Source organism: Pleurodeles waltl, chromosome 3_1 (genome assembly GCF_031143425.1).
Source record: "Pleurodeles waltl isolate 20211129_DDA chromosome 3_1, aPleWal1.hap1.20221129, whole genome shotgun sequence".
NCBI lineage: Eukaryota > Metazoa > Chordata > Amphibia > Caudata > Salamandridae > Pleurodeles > Pleurodeles waltl.
In genome coordinates, this window is record NC_090440.1 from 1,633,086,702 (window position 1) to 1,633,106,377 (window position 19,676).

The 19,676-nt window shown below is 45.3% G+C and overlaps 1 protein-coding gene across 4 annotated transcripts in view; it reads left to right on the top strand.

Moving 5' to 3' along the window:
- Positions 1 to 19,676, top strand: part of UBR3 (ubiquitin protein ligase E3 component n-recognin 3) — a 1,605,611-nt gene that overhangs the window by 926,693 nt on the left and 659,242 nt on the right. For all 4 annotated transcript variants that reach the window (XM_069225311.1, XM_069225312.1, XM_069225313.1 and 1 more), the window contains one exon: positions 10,724 to 10,873. In XM_069225311.1, the coding sequence (XP_069081412.1) occupies positions 10,724 to 10,873 (150 nt within the window). The remainder of the gene's footprint in view (positions 1 to 10,723; positions 10,874 to 19,676) is intronic.

Genomic DNA, 19,676 nt, shown 5'->3' on the forward strand with positions numbered 1-19,676 from the left:
ATTCCTCAGGCCCGTCTTTCAAAGCATAACATAACATTTCCTGGCTTGCTTTTCCTATAGCATCATAAGTTAATGTCTAAAAGCATGTTTTATTTCTTTCCTAACAGTGGTATTAACATTTACAGCATTAATGAAGCACCTAATACACATTAATCTTGTTTGGTGTAGGTTCTATTGAAAAAGAAGAATAATTTAGGTAACCTGCATGCTGCTTATGCCACGCAGCTACCACTGACGTGTTGTTCATCTTACGTAGGCTTCTTACTAGTTAAGAACTCTTTAACTGAAGGCTCACAGTGTTAGTATTGGAAATCGGTATGTTGTTTCATGTGGAATACCAGCTATCTTTCTTTGTGATGCTGTTCAAACCATTAGGTGACTCCGTAATTCCAGTCAGCTGCCTAACCATAAATTGATGAGGTACACATCTGGCAGGTCATAGAGATCCCTCCACCCTGCTATAGACCCACATTTCCTCAGGCATTTTACGACAGGAGGAAGCCCACCACTATCTTGGCAGTTTTTCTGGTTTAGTTCCAGTGTGTTTCATATCCTTGTTTGGACCCTTCTATGGTGAATACATGCAGACTATTTTAGATCCCTAGAGAATGTGCTAATGGCAGCCCCAACATAAGGTATACTAAGGGCATTTCTCTACCATGGTGTGCAGTTGTGTGCAGATGCAGCTCCCTGCTTATAAGTCTTTATAATGGCAGTGACCAATACTTTAAGGGGGACCCTTCTTGTTAGATGGCATGGCTTCTAACAGACCGGGGAAGGAAATGCTACGCTTCCGTCCTTGTAGAATTACATCTAACAAAGGGAGGAACACCCACAACCTTGGAGGGGAAGGATGAGCCATCTGATCTTCAAAGAGGCGGTGTGGGGGGACAAAACCAACTAAGTCAACTATTGATTAATCGCCCTGCTAGTCAATTAAATATAATACTTTGCAGGAGTACTGCTTCAAGACCCTGATTCTTGGGCAACAAATCAGAAAATAAGTTGAAAGAATCAAACAGGCTTCCGAAATGATTCATTCATTGATGGTGGATAAAACCTTTACAACACTTTCGCTACTATACTTGTTTCAGGGATTTTCTAATCTTCATTTGCCCGGGTTACAAGAAAAGATTTGTCCTTAAAACTCTTCACTGGGGGATTAAATTGAATTTGTTCAAGGGCATTTTATTATTGTACATAAACACATGGATGTGAGTTTAAATCGCTGATTGTATTCAGGAGTCACACAAAGTTTTCACGACGACCAGCCTAAAGCAGGGCTTTGTCCTTGTACCGCTATTAAACAACGTGTATATATCAGACTTACCAAAGAACTGTATGAAGTCAACACACATTCACCAAGGTTTGGTACGGAGTTAGTACCACGCAAAAGTTGGAGAAAAAAAATTAAGGCATACATATATGGTGCTCTTCTGATGCCAGATGTTATTCCAAAGGGCTAGCAACAGCTGTAAACTGTACAATCAAGTTGTGGAGACCCTCATTTGTCCAGCACTAATAAGAAAGACGAGGTTTGCTGTCATTCATCATATTGGGCATTTGTTCTTGCAGACAAACCCAGATGGAATGTTTAAAAGTGAATAACACCATCTTAAATAATTGCTTTGTACATTCCTTGTGAGAAGAAACTGGAGGTTTAATCAAATGGATTTTACTTGCTAAAGACCAATTTGACTGACCCTAAATACATTAGTCTAAAATCCTGTAATGTGTTATTTTATCTTTTGTATACCAATACGTGCAATGATTTTAATTAATTAGGCATGCAATAAATACACTTCAGAAAATTACTCTATAATCCCTATTTCCAGCTTTCATCAGGAATCACCTTTCCACACACTTCAAAACAGTTCCTTATTACTTAGTGACCTTTTGCTGTTGAGAAGATTCAAGTTTCTTTGCTTTTGACTGCCTCTCATATCTTGCCACCATATATTCGGGTCTTTGAGGTTCACAAGCATTAGGCCTTTTGTTTCCTTGCTGCAGCCATGCCCAACTTGACTCTTCCCCCTCCTGTGTGGTGAAAGGTATTCACTTTTATTTAAGTTCCCTAAGCTTTGGACGAGCCCCAAGGTGGCTGTCAATGCACAGCTTCCATCAGCACAACCTACATCAACTCCTGGCCGGTTGGCCTAAAGCTCAAGACTGCAGTCTTGCAGGATAAAGAGCCCCAATATTGTCCCACTACTTAACACGGTTCCACCTGGGTCGGGTATGCCTTCAGAGTTTCCTTTATGTCTGAGGTTCAAAGGATTGACAAAATTTATCAGAGTCTGAAAAAGCCCAAGCAGGATGCAACTACTCCATGCCATGCTGGGTCACACCCCTCTTCTTTCATTTTGAACGTTTGTTTAAAAAAAATCTTTGTATAAAATCCAGAACAAACACCAAAGCAAATCACTAAGAAACTCTCTATTTTTTAAGTGATGCAGTCATAAACTAAAGTAAACTTTGATGTGCGCAACACTGTGATGAATTACCCTAGAGTACAAGTTACTTATCGTCGGTAACAAAATATCTAGCAGAGAAACAGTCTAGTTGCAGATTGTAAGGAAATGCCTCCTTGGCATGGTTACCCCTTAACTTTTTGCCTTTGCTGATGCTAAGTTATGATTTGAAAGTGTGCTGGGACCCTGCTAACCAGGCCCCAGCACCAGTGTTCTTTCCCTAAACTGTACCTTTGTCTCCACAATTGGCACAACCCTGGCACTTGGGTAAGTCCCTTGTAACTGGTACCTCTGGTACTAAGGGCCCTGATGCCAGGGAAGGTCTCGAAGGGCTGCAGCATGTCATATGCCACCCTTGGGACCCCTCACTCAGCACAGGCACACTGCCTCACAGCTTTTGTGTGCTGGTGGGGAGAAAATGACTAAGTCAACATGGCACTCCCCTCAGAGTGCCATGCCAACCTCACACTGCCTGTGGCATAGGTAAGTCACCCCTCTAGCAGGCCTTAAAGCCCTAAGGCAGGTTGCACTATACCACAGGTGAGGGCATATGTGCATGAGCACTATGCCCCTACGGTGTCTAAGCAAAACTTTAGACATTGTAAGTGCAGGGTAGCCATAAGAGTATATGGTCTGGGAGTTTGTCAAACACGAACTCCACAGTTACATAATGGCTACACTGAAAACTGGTAAGTTTGGTATCAAACCTCTCAGCACAATAAATGCACACTGATACCAGTGTGCAATTTATTTTAACATACACCCAGAGGGCATCTTAGAGATGCCCCCTGAATACCAATCTGACTTCTAGTGTAGGCTGATCAGTTTCTGCCAGCCTGCCAAACACCAGACATGCATGTTGCTGGCCACATGGGGAGAGTGCCTTTGTCACTCTGTGTCCAGGAACAAAGCCTGTACTGGGTGGAGGTGCTTCTCACCTCCACCTGCAGAAACTGTAACACCTGGCGTTGAGCCTCAAAGTCTCACCCCTTTTGTTACAGCGCCCCAGGGCATCCCAGCTTGCGGAGATGCCCGCCCCTCCGGCCACTGCCCCACTTTTTGGCGGCAAGGCTGGAGGAGATAATGAGAAAAACAGGGAGGAGTCACCCACCAGTCAGGACAGCCCCTAAGGTACCCTGAGCTGAGGTGACCCCTGCCTTTAGAAATCCTCCATCTTAGTTTTAGAGGATTCCCCCAATAGGATTAGGGATGTGCCCCCCCTCCCCTCAGGGAGGAGGCACAAAAAGGGTGTAGCCACCCTCCAGGACAGTAGCCATTGGCTACTGCCCTCCCAGACCTAAACACACCCCTAAATTAAATTTTTAGGGGTACCCCAGAACCCAGGAAATCAGATTCCTGCAACCTTAACAAAGAAGGACTGCGGACCTACAAGCCCTGCAGAGAAGACGGAAGACGACAACTGCTTTGGCCCCAGCCCTACTGGCCTGTCTCCTGACTCAAAAACCTGCAACCAGCGACGCATCCGACAGAGACCAGCGACCTCTGAAGCCTCAGAGGACTGCCCTGAACCAAAGGACCAAGAAACTCCCGTGAGCAGTGGCTCTGTTCATCTTCAACAACAACTTTGCAACTTTTTTGCAACTTTAAAGGACTTCACTCTTCCCACCGGCAGCTTGAGAATTCACCCTCTGCACCCGACGCCCCCAGCTTGAGATCCAGAGAACTAACACCACAGGGAGTACTCCCCGGCGAGTAGCCCGAGATGACCCCCCTGGATCTCCACAGCGACGCCTGCAGGGAAAATCCAGAGGCTTCCACTGACCGCGACTGCCTGTAACAAGGGACCTGACCCCTGGACCAAGCACTGACCCTGCAGCCCCCAGGACCAGAAGGAACCGAATTTCAGTGTAGGAGTGACCCCCAGGTGACCCTCTGCCTAGCCCAGGTGGTGGCTGGCCCAAGAAGTCCCCCTGTGCCCTGCCTGCACCGCTAGAGTGACCCCCAGGTCCCTCCATTGAAACCAATACAAAATCCGACGCCTGCTTTGCACACGGCACACAGCCGCCCCTGTGCCGCTGAGGGTGTGTTTCGTGTGCCTACTTGTGTTCCCCCCCCCCACCTGCCCCCCCAGTGCTCTACAAAACCCCCCTGGTCTGGCCCCCGAGGACGCGGGTACTTACCTGCTGGCAGACTGGAACCGGAGCACCCCTGTTCTCCATAGGTGCATATGTGTTTTAGGCACCTCTTTGACCTCTGCAGCTGACCGGCCCTGAGCTGCTGGTGTGGTAACTTTGGGGTTGCCTTGAACCCCCAAAGGTGGGCTGCCTATGCCCAGGAACTGAGACTTGTAAGTGTCTTACTTACCTCACAATCTAACCAATACTTGCCTCCCCCAGGAACTGTTGATTTTTGCACAGTGTCTACTTTTAAAATAGCTTATTGCCATTTTAACAAAAACTGTATTAATTCAGAGTTCCTAATTTACCTGTGTGAAGTACCTTGCATTTTATGTATTTACTTCAAATCTTGAACTTCTGGTTCTAAAAATAAATTAAGAAAATATATTTTTCTATATAAAAACTATTGGCCTGGAGTTAAGACTTTGAGTGTGTGTTCCTCATGTATTGCCTGTGTGTGTACAACAAATGCTTCACTACCCTCTGATAAGCCTACTGCTCGACCACACTACCACAAAATAGAGCATTAGTTATCTAATTTTGCCACTATCTTACCTCTAAGGGGAACCCTTGGACTCTGTGCACGCTATCTCTTACTTTGAGATAGTATATACAGAGCCAACTTCCTACAATATTGCAGACATTTTTCAGTTACAGCAGAGTAATCTGTAGTGCTGCATTGTAAAATACCTGTAACCTGAGCTTTCAGCATGCTTGCCACTGATATTCTGTACACTTTACTTGACAAAGTTGTGATGCTGTTATGTGGAGATTCATAGCTGCCGAGGCTCCCCAGGTAAAATGCTACACTTTAAGTCAGTCCTGACCTTTTATCAGACATCATATTATATTTTGGGGCTTGAAATTTATCTATTAATAATGTAAATATTGGCTCAAAAACCCTACCTGTAAAGGGCACTTGACTAAAAACCCTGTATCACACATGTCAATGACACAGCTTGCAGCTATAAACTTTTCCTGTTATGATGCTTTGGTATATTGAAAGTCTAATGTCATGCTTTCACCACTGTCCCATGTACAAGGTGACAATATACTTTTCACCGAAATCTGTTGCTACACCTTGAATGTTTAAAACCTAAGGGTGCTTGGCAGTTAACCTGCTATCAGTAGTAATTTGTGTCCTTAGTGGCTCCTGTGTATCAAAAGGTTTTATACATCCTGTGTCTATGGGAAAAATGCAGTAGTACCTATTGGTCAGTATTTCTGTGTGCCACTGTGTTAGACTTTTCATCCTTGTTGTGGTCTCCCTTAACTTTTTGCCTCTGTTTCCCAGGTTGTTGTTGTGTGCTGGACTCTGATTTTCCTGTTTTCGTTACTTTGTGCACGTTACCACTGCTAACCAGTGCTAAAGTGCAAGTGCTCCTTTACAAATTGTGTATGTAATTGGTTTATCCATGATTGGCATATTTGTTAAGTCCTTAGTACAGTGCACTAGAAGAGCCCAGGGCCTGTAAATCAAATGCTACTAGTGGGCCTGCAGCACTGGTTGTGCCACCCACATAAGTAGCTGTGTAATCATGTCTCAGACCTGCCTTTGCTGTGTCTGTGTGCGCAGTTTTAACTGTAAAATCGACTTGGCAAGTGTACCCACTTGCCAGTCCTAAACCTTCCCTTTTCTTACACGTCAGACACCCCTAAAGTAGGCCCTAGGTAGCCCCAAGGGCAGTGTGCAGTGTATGGCTAAGGTAGGACATATAGTAATGTGTTTTATATGTTTAGACAGTGAAATATTGCTAAATTAGTTTTTCACTGTTGCAAGGCCTGTCCCTCTCATAGGTTAACATGGGGACTATCTTTAAATCTGATTAAAGTGTAGATTCCCTTTGGGAGCGGATGGACATGTGGAGTTTGGGGTCTCTGAGCTCACAATTTAAAATACATCTTTTAGTAAAGTTGGTTTTAAGATTGTATGTTTGAAAATGCCACTTTTAGAAAGTGAGCATTTTCTTGCTTATACTGTTTCTGTGACTCTGCCTGTTTGTGGATTCCCTGTCTGGGTCAGTTTGACAGTTTGGCTGGTTGCACCTCACACTAGATAGTGACACAAAGGGAGCTGGGGTGTAGTCTGCATTTCCTGATGCGCCATCTGTGCTAGGAGGGAGGGGAGGAGTGGTCACTCAGATTGAGACACAATGCAGTCTCCAACCACCTTGGTGAGTGTCTGGAGCCTGGCTGGGCAAGGCAGGATTTCACATTCAAAAGAGACTTTGCTTTAAAGTAGGCCTACTTCAAAGGAGAAAATGGGTATAAGATGGACACCCAAAGCCACAGACTTTAGAACACTTCTGGAAACCAAGTGGAACCTCTGCCTGGAGAAGAGCTGAGGAAGATGAGCTGCCCTGCCTGTGACTGTGCTTTGTGGAGCTATCCTGCAGTTGCTGCTTCTGCCAGAGTAAGAGGGCAAAGACTGGACTTTGTGTGCCTTCCATCTTGTGAAGATCTCCAAGGGCTTGATTTAGAGCTTGCCTCCTGTTGTTTGAAGTCTCAGGGACAGCAGAAACGTTTCTCTGCCAGCACCTGCTCTTCCCTGTGGTGCCCATCCAGTTCCTGGGACCCTAAATGGAGAAGCTGCCAGCCTGAGAGGAAGAAATCAAAGTACAGAATGCTGTGTGGGGAAAATATCCATGCAACTCCAATCTGTGGCTGGGAAATCGACGCGCTGCCGGCTTTGCGGCTGAAAATCGACGCTCGCTTGTAACGCGACCAAAGAATCGATGCACGGAGCTGGAGAAACGACGAGCGGCATCACTGACGGAGACTGGGAGATCGCAACCTGCGCTGCGTGGTTTTCGGGTTATTGTGAGGCTGGATTTCTGACACAAACAACGCTGGACGTGAAAAACAACGCAAGGCGTGCCCGGAACAGAGAGTGCAGACTGGATCGACGCATCGCTCTCCTGTGGAGAGAAGAAACTGAACGCCCGACCCGACGAAAGAAGAAATGATGCAAGATCTCGCTCGTGAGTGAAATAGACGCATCGCAAGCCCTTTTTGACGCACACTCGCCCATGCAGGGTTATTTTTGACACACCCAAGGTACATTTTCACACTTACAGTGTTAGTGTGTGTTTAAAACTACATGAAGACTCTTTTTCCTTTTTAATTGATAACTTGACTTTTGTATTGTGGATTTTTGTTGTTTTGGTCTTGTTTTGTTTGGATAAACATTCTCTATTTTTCCCTAAACCTGTGTTGTCATTTTGTAGTGTTTTTATTAAGTTACTGTGTGTTGGTACAAATACTTTACACCTAGCACTCTGAAGTCAAGCCTACTGCTCTTGCCAAGCTACCAAGGGGGTAAGCAGGGGTTAGCTGAGGGTGATTCTCTTTTACCCTGACTAGAGTGAGGGTCCTTGCTTGGACAGGGGGTAACCTGACTGCCAACCAAAGACCCCATTTCTAACACACTGTTTCACCAATCACTTTCAGAATTAAACACTGCCAGAAGATCAAATATGATTTTAATGCTCCCAGATTCCCTTCAGTATATACAATAATTAAATCTGACCTGAAAATGTGAGTTTACACCCTGCACCTTTATTCCAAGCACACAAAAATGGAAGAGGCTAAAGGATAAACAACAGAATGTAAGCAAATGGATAACAGGCAGTCTTTCTTGTTGCTGCCTTGTAAAATATAGTCACTACATGTTGGCACCTTTAGGAAGAAATAAAAAAACTACACACACATCAGTCCTCATGTGTTCCTTTGAATGGCTTTTTAGTTTTTGTACATGCAGGTTTGTATATATTAATACTGATGAGGACTATTTTTCTTTCTGTGTGGTTTTATAAGTAATTGTAGGTTTAAACCTGAAACAGTAAATATTACTTACATTGAATCCTATGACCATAAATAAACTTACAATGTCATTGGTGCTGAAACTGGAGATTTCAGAATAAGGTTGGCTACCTTTCTAGCAGTATTTGGCACCCACATTTTGAGTACATCACTGTCCAAAATGCCTTACAGTTGTGAGGGTTATTCCACCCTTACAATAGCAGATGCCTCAATCAGGAGACGACACTAGTAGACTGAGCATGGACTTAATAGGGGATGTGCATCCTTCATTTAACGACAGATTTAACCTGAAACACATTGCCAAGCTGGTGTGAGTCAAGAGAAGAAATGAGGTGTTTGGGAGTTACTTATTTCAGGTTCTGTACTTGTTCCTTTTACTCTGATAAGGATACATAGCTCTGGCCAGCCAGTTGTTTAAGGCAATAATGTAACAGCTGACTTAATAGTAATAAAAGGATTTGATTCCTAGAATGAAGGAAGTGCTTGTGAAAGTATGTTCAAATGACCAAAGTGTGACTTGGTGGCTGGTTCCAATCTCAGAGTATGATAACCAAGATTGTGGCTGGTGGGGTAAGGAGCTCCTTCACAGAGCTCTGGAGAACTAATAAAATTGTAGGTTACCTGCTGCCCTCACTAGTTAACCAACTGCTGCAGGCTTTCTGTAGGAGGATGCAGAGGCATCTGTGGTGTTTCTCCATTCCTGATGTATGTCCATGGATCTTCACATTGGTGTAGAGTCCTATGCTCTGCTGGCTTTGGCAAGTGGCATGTGCTGCAGACTAAATCTGTTCCTTTGCGTACCGCTTTGCAAGGCATGATGTGCCTACTGCAGCGCAGTGTGGAACAAGCAGAATCTTCTGCTTCTATCTCGGAGGAACTGGGAAAGCTTGGATATGATGGGTAGGAGATGGTGGACTGCTGCAACTCGCCACAGCTGCTCATTATGTTGTTTGTGCCAACCACAGTTTTACACGAAGGAGCTTTGCCACCACTGTTGCCAGTTCTCCCTAGGTGGGGGACGGTTGAATGCTGGCACAGCTGGGGCTGTTGTTCGGGAGACTTGCTGTTGCTTGTATGGAAACTTTTTAGTTGTGAGGTGTAGGAACTTTCCAACTGTTTCATGTCTGCTAGAGAGAATTCTTGATGCACGGTACTTGAAGGGAGTTGGAATTAGACCCTGCATTGTATCCCATCAAAGGCTCACCAAAATTATAAAACTGGTTTTAAAGTGTGCGTGGTGGTAGTGAGTGTCGACTTCATGTTTTTCTCTGCTCTCTCCCATCAGTAGCCACATTAAGGCCATCATGAGGAGCCCTTCCTTTGCTGACATCAAGTGGACTGCAAATTCAATGCCATCCTCTCTTAAGCTTTGTATGATCGTGGTGGCTATGTTGGGAGTAAGAGTAGAGCCTTCTTTGTCTTTTATTTTAGTACATGATTTTAGCCTTACTGTCACCAGTGGCATAGACTATAGCATTCTGTAGGAGTACTTTCATGTGTGTAAAGCTTGTCTTTAACTAATTTAACAATGTAAATTGTTGTTTTAGTTTGTAACCCAGGTAAGTATTTATTAAACTGCTTATCTGCATTAGTAACTCGTTTGATGTGAAGTGCTGAGATACCATTTGGATCTTGTTCACACTATATAAAATTGAAAAAATAGAAATAAAACAAAAGAAGAGAAAGTATGGTTAAACTGTAGCCCAGAAGAAAGAACAAATTTAAGTGTTACCTTTTTAGTTTATCGTATGTAGAATTAAACACATATTCTCTGCCACATATTCAAGTGTTACCTTTTTAGTTTACTGTATGTAGAATTAAACACATACTATCGCCCAAAGTTCCAGCTGTACCAAATATTTTTACTGTTGGTAGAAGATATATGTTTTTGTGCATTCCAAAACCAGATATGTAGTTGCGTTGCCCTCTGAATACATATTCCCTATTCTCGGAATGATAAAGATTAATAATTTAATTTCAGATTGTGCTCTTGTAAAATATGTATGCTTCAGTTCATGTTGTAATGTCTCTAATTTTCAGTAAAGATAATTGAAATGTTTGTCTCTTAATATGAATAAACAGCTGGTCATATACTTTGGCTACACAAAGCAATTTGTTTTGGATTTCTTAGTTTCCATTTCTGACAATGATTGACATCTTTGCTCAACCACTGCTGTGCATTCTGGGGAATTTTGTTCCAATTACAGCGTCCTTGAAATTGTCTGTGAACAGCCTTACATTTTTTTACTTTGCTAAATGAAGTATATACATTTCTTGGTGTTTCCATTTTAGAATCACCTGACAGTGATGTGGCAATGGACATTGTGACATCAGAGCAACAGGTTTCTGAGGTTGTCTATGATTGTGTTATTTGTGGACAGAGTGGTCACTCAACTGAAGATCGACCAACAGGGCTGGTTGTTTTATTACAAGCTTCTTCAGGTAAAGTTATGGAATCGAAATTTGTAATCCTGTATTTATTTGAGCCAAATAATTGATTACAGACGTTCATGATCAATTTGATTAACCTTGCCTCACTAGTTGAACACAATTCTAACAATGCATTCCTATGTCTTTTCTTAGCTACATTGTTGATTTTGCTAGGCTTGTCAGTACTGAGTGCCCATATATGTCCCTCACAAGCACTAAATCTAGTACTTCACGTTGAGGTCACAAAGCTCGTGATGTCTCAGCAAGATGGTTCCCATAATTGCCCAGGCTTACGTCCAAGCCCACAGTCAACCCTAAGTACTTACAGGGTAACATTTGAACTGGTCAAATTTTATAAACCGGATTAAGTAACCCAGCTGTATAGTGCAAGGATATTGCATTGTCATCAATGTCTTTTGTGATCATGTAAGTAGTGGTGCACAATGAGTCAAAACAGACAGAAAATGAAGCCAGCATAACTACCAGTGCTTGAGACTCGAGCAAGAATTCCATCAGTCACTAAGTATTTTGAGTCTGGTTGTTTGCTAAATATGAGAAGCTTTATAAATAACTTTACCGGCAAACAACATATTCAAGTATAATCTGCATTGTTGATTTTTTTAAGAAGGGTCTCAGCATTACAGTAATTTGATTACACTGTTGGCTGAGTTGTGAACAGAGTATCCCCGAACGTTTTATTGTAATCTAGACTTCATCACTTGCCGTATGTGATACTGACCTGTCAACTTCATCTATGTTGTCTTTTGTTATGAAAATTGAAAGCACTTTAAAGGGACTGAATTCAAAGCACCACATAGATAATAAGATTGAACATTCTGAGTTTGGAAAGACATTAATATATTTACATATTTGTCTTTATGGGTTGTCAGGGAAATGCTCTTTGGTCATTTTACACCTTGGGAGAGATAATAGTTTCCCAGTTAATTTCACAGTTTTGGATCTAGAAAAACTGGTTTGTAATCCATTCTTTTCTAGTCAACAGTTTGCCTGTTCCTAGGAGATTACTACTTCTGCTTTTGAATTCCCAAATCAGTTCCTTTGTCAAAAGGGAGTGCATTTAGAAGCATTTACATCTCTAAAAGGTGTGACTTCTGAAGTTTATTTAAGCAGAGCATTGGAGTAGTTGGGGATCAATTAAACTGCTTTTGCGGTACTAGACTTCCAGGTGATGTGGAAGTGACTCCTTTGGGGGTGCTGAATTGAAAATACATTCATTTAAATTTTGTCTTGGATGTCATAAAAAGTAGTCAAAATCCAGTAGGCATTGAGTTTATCGTCTGTGCCTTTCTTGATATCACGATAAAGAAACTTAAGTATAAGTTAAGTCAAGTATATGGTCAGGAAGTTTGTCATTACGAACTCCACAGCTCCAGTAAACCCCCGCTGATGCCAATGTGGGATTTATTATAAAATGCATACACAGAGCATCTTAGAGAAACCCCCTGTATTTTACCCAATCCTCTAGAGTAGGACTGATTGGTCTGTGCCAGCCTGCCACTAGCAGACGAGTTTCTGACCCCATGGGGTGAAGGCCTTTGTGCTCTCTGAGGCCAGAAACAAAACCTGCTCTGGGTGGAGGTGCTTCACACCTCCCCCTGCAGGAACTGTAACACCTGGCGGTGAGCCTCAAAGGCTCAGGCCTCGTGTTACAGTGCCCCAGGGCACTCCAGCTAGTGGAGATGCCCGCTCCCCGGACAAGCCTCCACTTTTGGCGGCCAGTTCGGCCGTAAACTTAAGAAAAACAATGAGTAACCACTTCAGCTTGGACCACTCCTAAGGTGTCCAGAGCTAAAGTGACCCCCCTCCCTGCAGGATCCTCCATCTTTGTTTAGAGGACAGGGACCAATAGGGATAGGAATGTGCCCCCCTTCCCCTAATGGGAGTGGACACAAGGAGGGCGTAGTCACCCTCAGGGACAGTAGCCATTGGCTACTGCCCTCTGACCTCTGTAATGCTCCTAAATCTTGTATTTAAGGGCATCCCTGAACCCAGCTCACCAGATTCCTGGGGACCTACAAGAAGAAGAAGGAATGCTATGCTGAAAACCCCAGCAGAGAAGAAGGAAGATGACAACTGCTTTGGCCCCAGCCCTATTGGCCTGTCTCCTGCTTCAAAGTACCTGCAAAAAGACTAGCGACGCGTTCAGCAGGCTCAGCAACCTCTGCCAACTCCAGAGGACTGCCCTGCACTTAAAAGGACCAAGAATTCCTGAGGACAGTGGCTCTGTCTGAAGAAACCTACAACCAAGGACTCCCACCTCACTCCAGATGTGTGAGCCTTAACCCCCTGTGCACTAGATGCCCACGGCCCGTGTCTAGGTGGTCCACCCATCAAGAGAGGGTCCCCAGGCAATTGTGAACAAGTGCCCACCCAGGGTTGACCTCTCCACCCCTCCATGACTATGCCTGCAGAGGGAATCCAGAGGACTTCCGCTGACCGCGAGCTCCGGACGAAGATATCCAACGCCTAAAGGACACACTGCACCCGCAGCCCCCAGGCCTTGGAGAACCTGACCCCGGTGTAGCATCGACCAGCAGGCGGCCCTCTTACCTGTCCAACTAGTGGTGTGTCCGAGACACCCCCCAGGACCTCGCATGCAGCCTCTGAGTGACCCCCAGGGTCTCCCCAAAGACCTGCATTGGAAACCCGACGTCCTGTTTGCACCCAGCTCCTGGCCGCCCCTGTGCCGCTGAGGGTGTGTGTCTGGTGCCTGCTTGTAGCCCCTCCAGTGCTCTTCTAAACCCCCCTGTCTGCCCTCTGAGTCACGGGTACTTACCTGCTGACTGACCAGATTCCGAATAACCCCTATCTTCAGAGGAGCCCACGTTACATTTGCTCAACTTTGACCTCTGCACCCAGCCGGCCCCGTGTTACTGGTGGTGGGTGTTTGGGGTTAACTTGAACCCCAACCGGTGGAGTTCCTAAAACCCGGAGACTTACACTGTAAGTGTTGTACTTACCTTTGAACAGATCTAACTTTTCTTCCCCCCAGGAATTGTTTGAAAAATGCAGTGTCCATTTTTAAAATAGCATTTTGCCAATAATTCGAAACTTGTATTACTTACCTATTTCAAACAAAGTATTGTTGATACCTGTGTGAAATACGAAACTTTTAAGGTACTTACCTGCGACTAGAATCTTGTCGTTCTAATAATAAACTAAGAAAATATATTTTTGCAATATAAAAACCATTGGTCTGGAGTTCAGTCCTTGAGTGTGTGCTTCTTCTATTGTCTGTGTGTGTACAACAAATGCTTTGCACTACCCTCTGATAGGCCTAACTGCTCAACCACACTACCACAAAGAGAGCATTAATAGTATCTACTTTAGCCTGTGTTAAGCCTCTGGGGAACCCCTGGACTCTGTGCACACTATATCTCACTTTGATATAGTTTATACAGAGCCAGCTTCCAACAGCGATCATGTTGAGTTTGCTTTTGGTGACGATCCTGAGGTTCTTGGCATGGTTGGTGGGGCTGGGTGTTGGTCCTTGCGCTGCTGGCTACCAGGTGGAGTCCCATAGTGAAGTTCTGTTCCAGAAGATAACAGTTTCGCTCATGTCGCTGTTCAGTTTCAGGCAGTTGGTCTTCAACCAATGGGCAAATTTAGTCATTAAGGCATTAACCTTGATCCAGGTCGTTGCTCCTCTGGTAGCCACGACCACAAAACCCCTTCACTTCTTTTTGACACATACCCACACTGTAGGAGGCAGGATCAAATATTTCAAGGGTGGCAGGACATAATTTTGGGTGGATGGGTCATCCAAAATGTTAAGCGGGGCTACGCCCACACATTCCTTTATTCTCCGCCATACTTTTCCCCCTCATCAACGCAGCTGATGGAGGGACACATCTGTTTTGCAGGCTGTTTTGCCCAAAGGAGTTATATTGAGGGTTTCCTTCTCAGAGGTAGGAACCCTGTGCTACTCCTGCTACTTCCTTGTGCTGAAGGATGAAGGTCTTCATCCTATTTTTAAATGTCCGCTCAGTGCCTTCCTGCGGAACAGCAAACTCAAGATTCTCGTGGTGGCTCAGATCCTGCCTTTACTGGATCCCAAAGACTTAGTGGAAAATTAGGGCTGGAGGACAGAATTCCATATTCCCAATCTGCAGGCCCACAGGTGTTACCTGTGGGTTCACAGTGGGCCAGGAGTATTTCCAGTGTGTGATGCTCCTGTTTGGCCTTCCTAGTACCCCTCAGGTGTTAACGTATACGGCGGCAATGGTGGTAGCGAATCTTCAGAGGCTGGTTTTGCCAGTCTCTCCATACATTGACGACTGGCTGCTAAAGACAGGCTCACCCCTGGCAGTCGTAGACCACCTCCAGATGACGGCAAACTTAATAAAATTGTTCACTGTCAAAGTGTTGAAGACACATCTGACTCCTTCGTAGATGCTCTCCTTCATCGGAGCTATCCTGGATACGGTGGAGTTTCATACCTTCTCAACCGGAGCAGCGAGTCTAGGGCATTCAGGTTATGACTGATGTTGAGGAGTGGGGTTAAATTTGAAGTTGCTGGGACACCTGGCCTCCTCCATCCTGCTAGGCCAACATGCCAGATGGCACAGTCAGGCTGTGCAGCAGCATCTTAAGCCCCAGTGGGATCAGCACAAGTGGAACCTGTTGAATTACAGTACATTTTCTGAGGAGACTGCAAAAGATCTGCAGCTGTGGCTGCGTGACCGCAGCCTGACCTACAGCAGATCTCTCTCTGGTCGGCACCAGCTCTCATGGATGCGTCCCTGCTAGCCTGAGGAGGTCATCTGGGAAGAGGTGGGGCTCAGAGGATTCTGTTATCCAGTGGAAACCCATTTCCACATAAATCTGATCCACCATCCACCTGGCATTGAAAGTGTTCCTGCTGTCCATCAAGGGAAGGCAGGTGGAGGTTTTCACTGTTAACTGTACTGCAATGTTATACTCTCACAAACAGGGTGGAGTAGGGTTGTGGGTCCTCTTCCAAGAGGTGCTACGCCTCTGGAATTAACTGGAGCATCAGGACATTTCCCAGATTCTGAACTACGTGACCAGGATCTTTAAACAATGTGGTGGAAAGCATGCCTGGCAGACCACTAATGGCAGTTGTTTCCTGACTCGGCACAAGACATCTACCGACAGTGAGGAGAGCCGTAGCTGGATTTTATTTCCAATTTCAGGAATACATAGTATCAAAGAGCCTAATTAAGAGTTTTGAGGACAGTTTACTCTGTCACAAATGTGATGGATATCTCGTCCGTTGTATTATGACTTACATATGATATAATGGAATCGTAATAGCGTGGAACGGGATATCGGTCACGTTTGTGATGCAGTAACCCTATTTGCCAAACTCTAAATCAGGCCCAAAATGTGTGTTGGAATTTCCAAGTTTGTTCTCTGTAGGAGACACTCAGGCTAGAGTATAATGCAAGACTCCTGTACACCTTTGAACCTCTACCTCTCCTGCCCGAGTTCTAAAGATCAGAAATAACCAAACCTAAGTCATCCTAGTGGCTTTGGATTGGGCCAGGAGTGTGATACCTGGCAATTCTGAGGATGAACATCTGTCCTCCTATCGAACTACCGTTTCAGGATGATCTTCTTTTACAGTAGCAGCAGGACAGGGTTCTGCATCCAGACCTTTGAAATCGACTGCTCCATGTGTGGAGATTGAGTGGTGGCAGTTATCTGCATTCAGTCTAATTTCCATGGTTGTGAATGTCATCCTTGCAGCCTGGTCTCCCTCTACAAAGTCTATTTACATAGGGCATGGAAACAGATTTGCAGCCTGGTGTGGAGACTGGAGCACAGACCACCTAAAAGACATACTGTTGGGCGTTACGTTGTTTATTTTACTTCTGTCCAGCAAGGGCTTGCAATGGGCACCATTAAAGGTTATTTTTCTACCCTTTAGTCTATATGCTGGACCAACCGTTCTTGTTTATACCACTTGCTGTGATGCAGTTTAGTAAAGATTTGACCCACAATTCCTCTTAAACCATTTGTGATGCCACAGTGGGACCCTCTTGGGTTCTGACTTTCTTCATGTGCTCTAGCTTCAACCAATCCACAGCAGTTCATTGTGTCTGCGGACTCGCAAACCCATCTTTTTTTTTTTTTAAATATGTTTATTAAGTTTTGAGTGTTTACACTGGTAGGATTATACAGTTACATTGTAACACTACCTCTCCACCAGCTTCAGAGGAGAGGTAGTCACGACAGGATCAATAATAATAGAACAGACAGTACTTATTCATCATAATAAACACACTAGAATCCCCCCACCTTACTCATAACAAAACTTAGGTCAGATATTGCTGCAGTGTGTCTATTTTACAGCCGCGCTGCTTTGGAAAAACGTATTTATTGGCACCAATGATCCTATCTCGGGGTACCTGGGCAATGTTGCCCTCTGATATTGCTTGTTAGTTATACTGAGAGGAGAGGAGCCGCGTTTTATTTCTGAATATGTGTGTGGCTCGGTGGAGTGCGTTATGTGCGTGTTGTTAGTGTGTGTGTGTTCCTCCCCGGGCTCCAACTGTTACTTATGCCAGTCTCTGAGGGGAGGGGGGTGTGCTTCCAGCTTTCCCTTGTGTTTTGCTACAGGTTTGAGTTGCGAGATCTGGCACTAGATGGGTGTCTGCTGAGTCTATACTCTCCCGTCATCTCCATCTGTATCAAGGTGGCGTTTCATCGTTTTTGGCAACTAGTCAGGTAATCAGTGTTTCCCAAGTTTCCTTTCCCGTGTGGTGTTGTCCCGCGCATGCAAGTTTGCTCAGCACCAGGGCCTCCGTCCTAGTCCAGCACAGTGTGAGGGAGCGCCAGGCTTTCAGGTCGGGGGCCCTGGATGCCTTCCAGTTCATTGCGATCAGCCTTTTGTATAGCACGAATGCTAGGTCTACAAACTTGTGTAAGTGTCTGTGTTTCTTTTCTCTGACTCTCAGCCCTAGCAGGCAAGATTTGGGGTTTGCTGCGTGTGTCAGGCCTGATAATTCCGCTACCTCCTCTGTCAAGCCTCTCCATTCCCTGTATATTTGAGCGCATTCCCATACCATATGGTAGAAATGCGCTTCTGAGGTGCCACACCGCGGGCAGGAGGGCGTCGACCCAGGGAACATGCGACGTATCCTAGCTGGGGATAAGTATGTTTGGTGCGTGTAATTGAATTGTGTGTAGAGAAACCTGGGTTTCCTGGACACCCCCCTGATGTGATAGAGGGCTTTCAGCCACTCCTCTTGCGAAATCGGATCAGTGAGGCCTGCATTCCACCTGTCCCTTGTTCTCTCTAGGTTGAGCTCGGAGGGTTTGTTCAGAATTTTGTACAGATTTGTCACTATTTTTGTTTGGTTGTCGAAATGCAACATGTGGTGTAGTGTGGGAGAGCTCTCAGGTTCCACAGCCCACGTCTTTTGAATCAGGTGGGTTATTGCATAATAAGACAGGAATTGCCCGGGGTTCACTGCTGTTAGGGCTTGGATAGCTTTGAATGTCATCAGTTTCCCGTCTTTGAAGCAGTCCCCGACCGTCGTTATCCCGGCCTCGGTCCAAGTCTTGAGTGTGTGCAAGCCCACCGCATTAGCACAGCCCGGGTTCGATCCCAGTGCTAGGAGTGGCGAGTATGGGAGTGTTTTATGGCCCTTTTGTATGTATCTTTGCCAGCATGATTGCGCTACCTCCATAAGCGGGTTACTGGGGGCCCCCCTTGGTGTCTTATTCATTAACCATGTAATCAGCGGGGCCCCGTTCAGCCGCGCTAGAATCCATTTGGACTCCGCCTGTGTTGGCCTGTGCAACCAGTTCAATATCCACTGTAGTTGTGCAGCTGCATAAAACAGTTCAAAGTTAGGGGCTCCCATCCCGCCCGCGTCAAGCGTGCGCTGCAGGGTGGTGAGTGCAACCCTTGTCCTGCCGCCTCCCCATATTAATTGCAGTAATACTGTATTCAGACCTTTGAAAAAACTCCTGGGGACCCAGAGAGGCAGCGCCGCAAAGTAATATAGCAACCTAGGCAGCAGCAGCATGTTTGCCACCGCCACCCTGCCCAGGGGCGACAGTGGGAGTTTGGTCCAGAATCTTAGCGACCCCTTCATGGAGGTTAACGCTCTCCCTAGATTCCCGTCTCGGAGGTCTTCATTTTTGCGGTATATATGTACCCCCAGGTATTTGAATGTGTCAAAGCACCATTTCAAACGGCCTGCCGTGGCATTCTCTTGTCTTGCCGGGGACCATCTAGTTAACGGAAATATACATGATTTGTCCCAATTAACCACCAACCCCGATAAGTCCCAGTACTTAGTTAGTAGTGACATTACTAAAGGACCATTTCGCACGTATATTAACGCATCATCTGCATACAACGATATACTGTGGTACAGCCCACTCCTAATCACCCCCCCATCTCTCCTGTGTAGCACGTATTCGGGTGGCCAACGGCTCCATTGCTATGGCGAACAACAGGGGGGGCAAGGGACAGCCCTGTCTTGTGCCCCTTGTGATTAGGAATCTATCTGATATGACCCCGCCTGTTTTTACCCTGGCTTGTGGTTTGGTGTACAGTGTCTGTACCCACTGTATGAAATTAGGCCCTATTCCCATGCCCTGCATTGAAGCAAACAGGAAGTCCCACTCCAGGGTGTCAAATGCCTTCTCGATATCTAACGATAATACCATCTCATCATGAGCCTCCGGGGGAGTGTCCCCCAGTACTCCTAGGAGCCTGCGGATATTTAAGAAGGTATTGCGGATGAAGCAGTTTTGGTCTTCATGTATCACAGTGTGCATTAGAGGGGCAAGCCTGTTGGCCAGGATCTTGTCT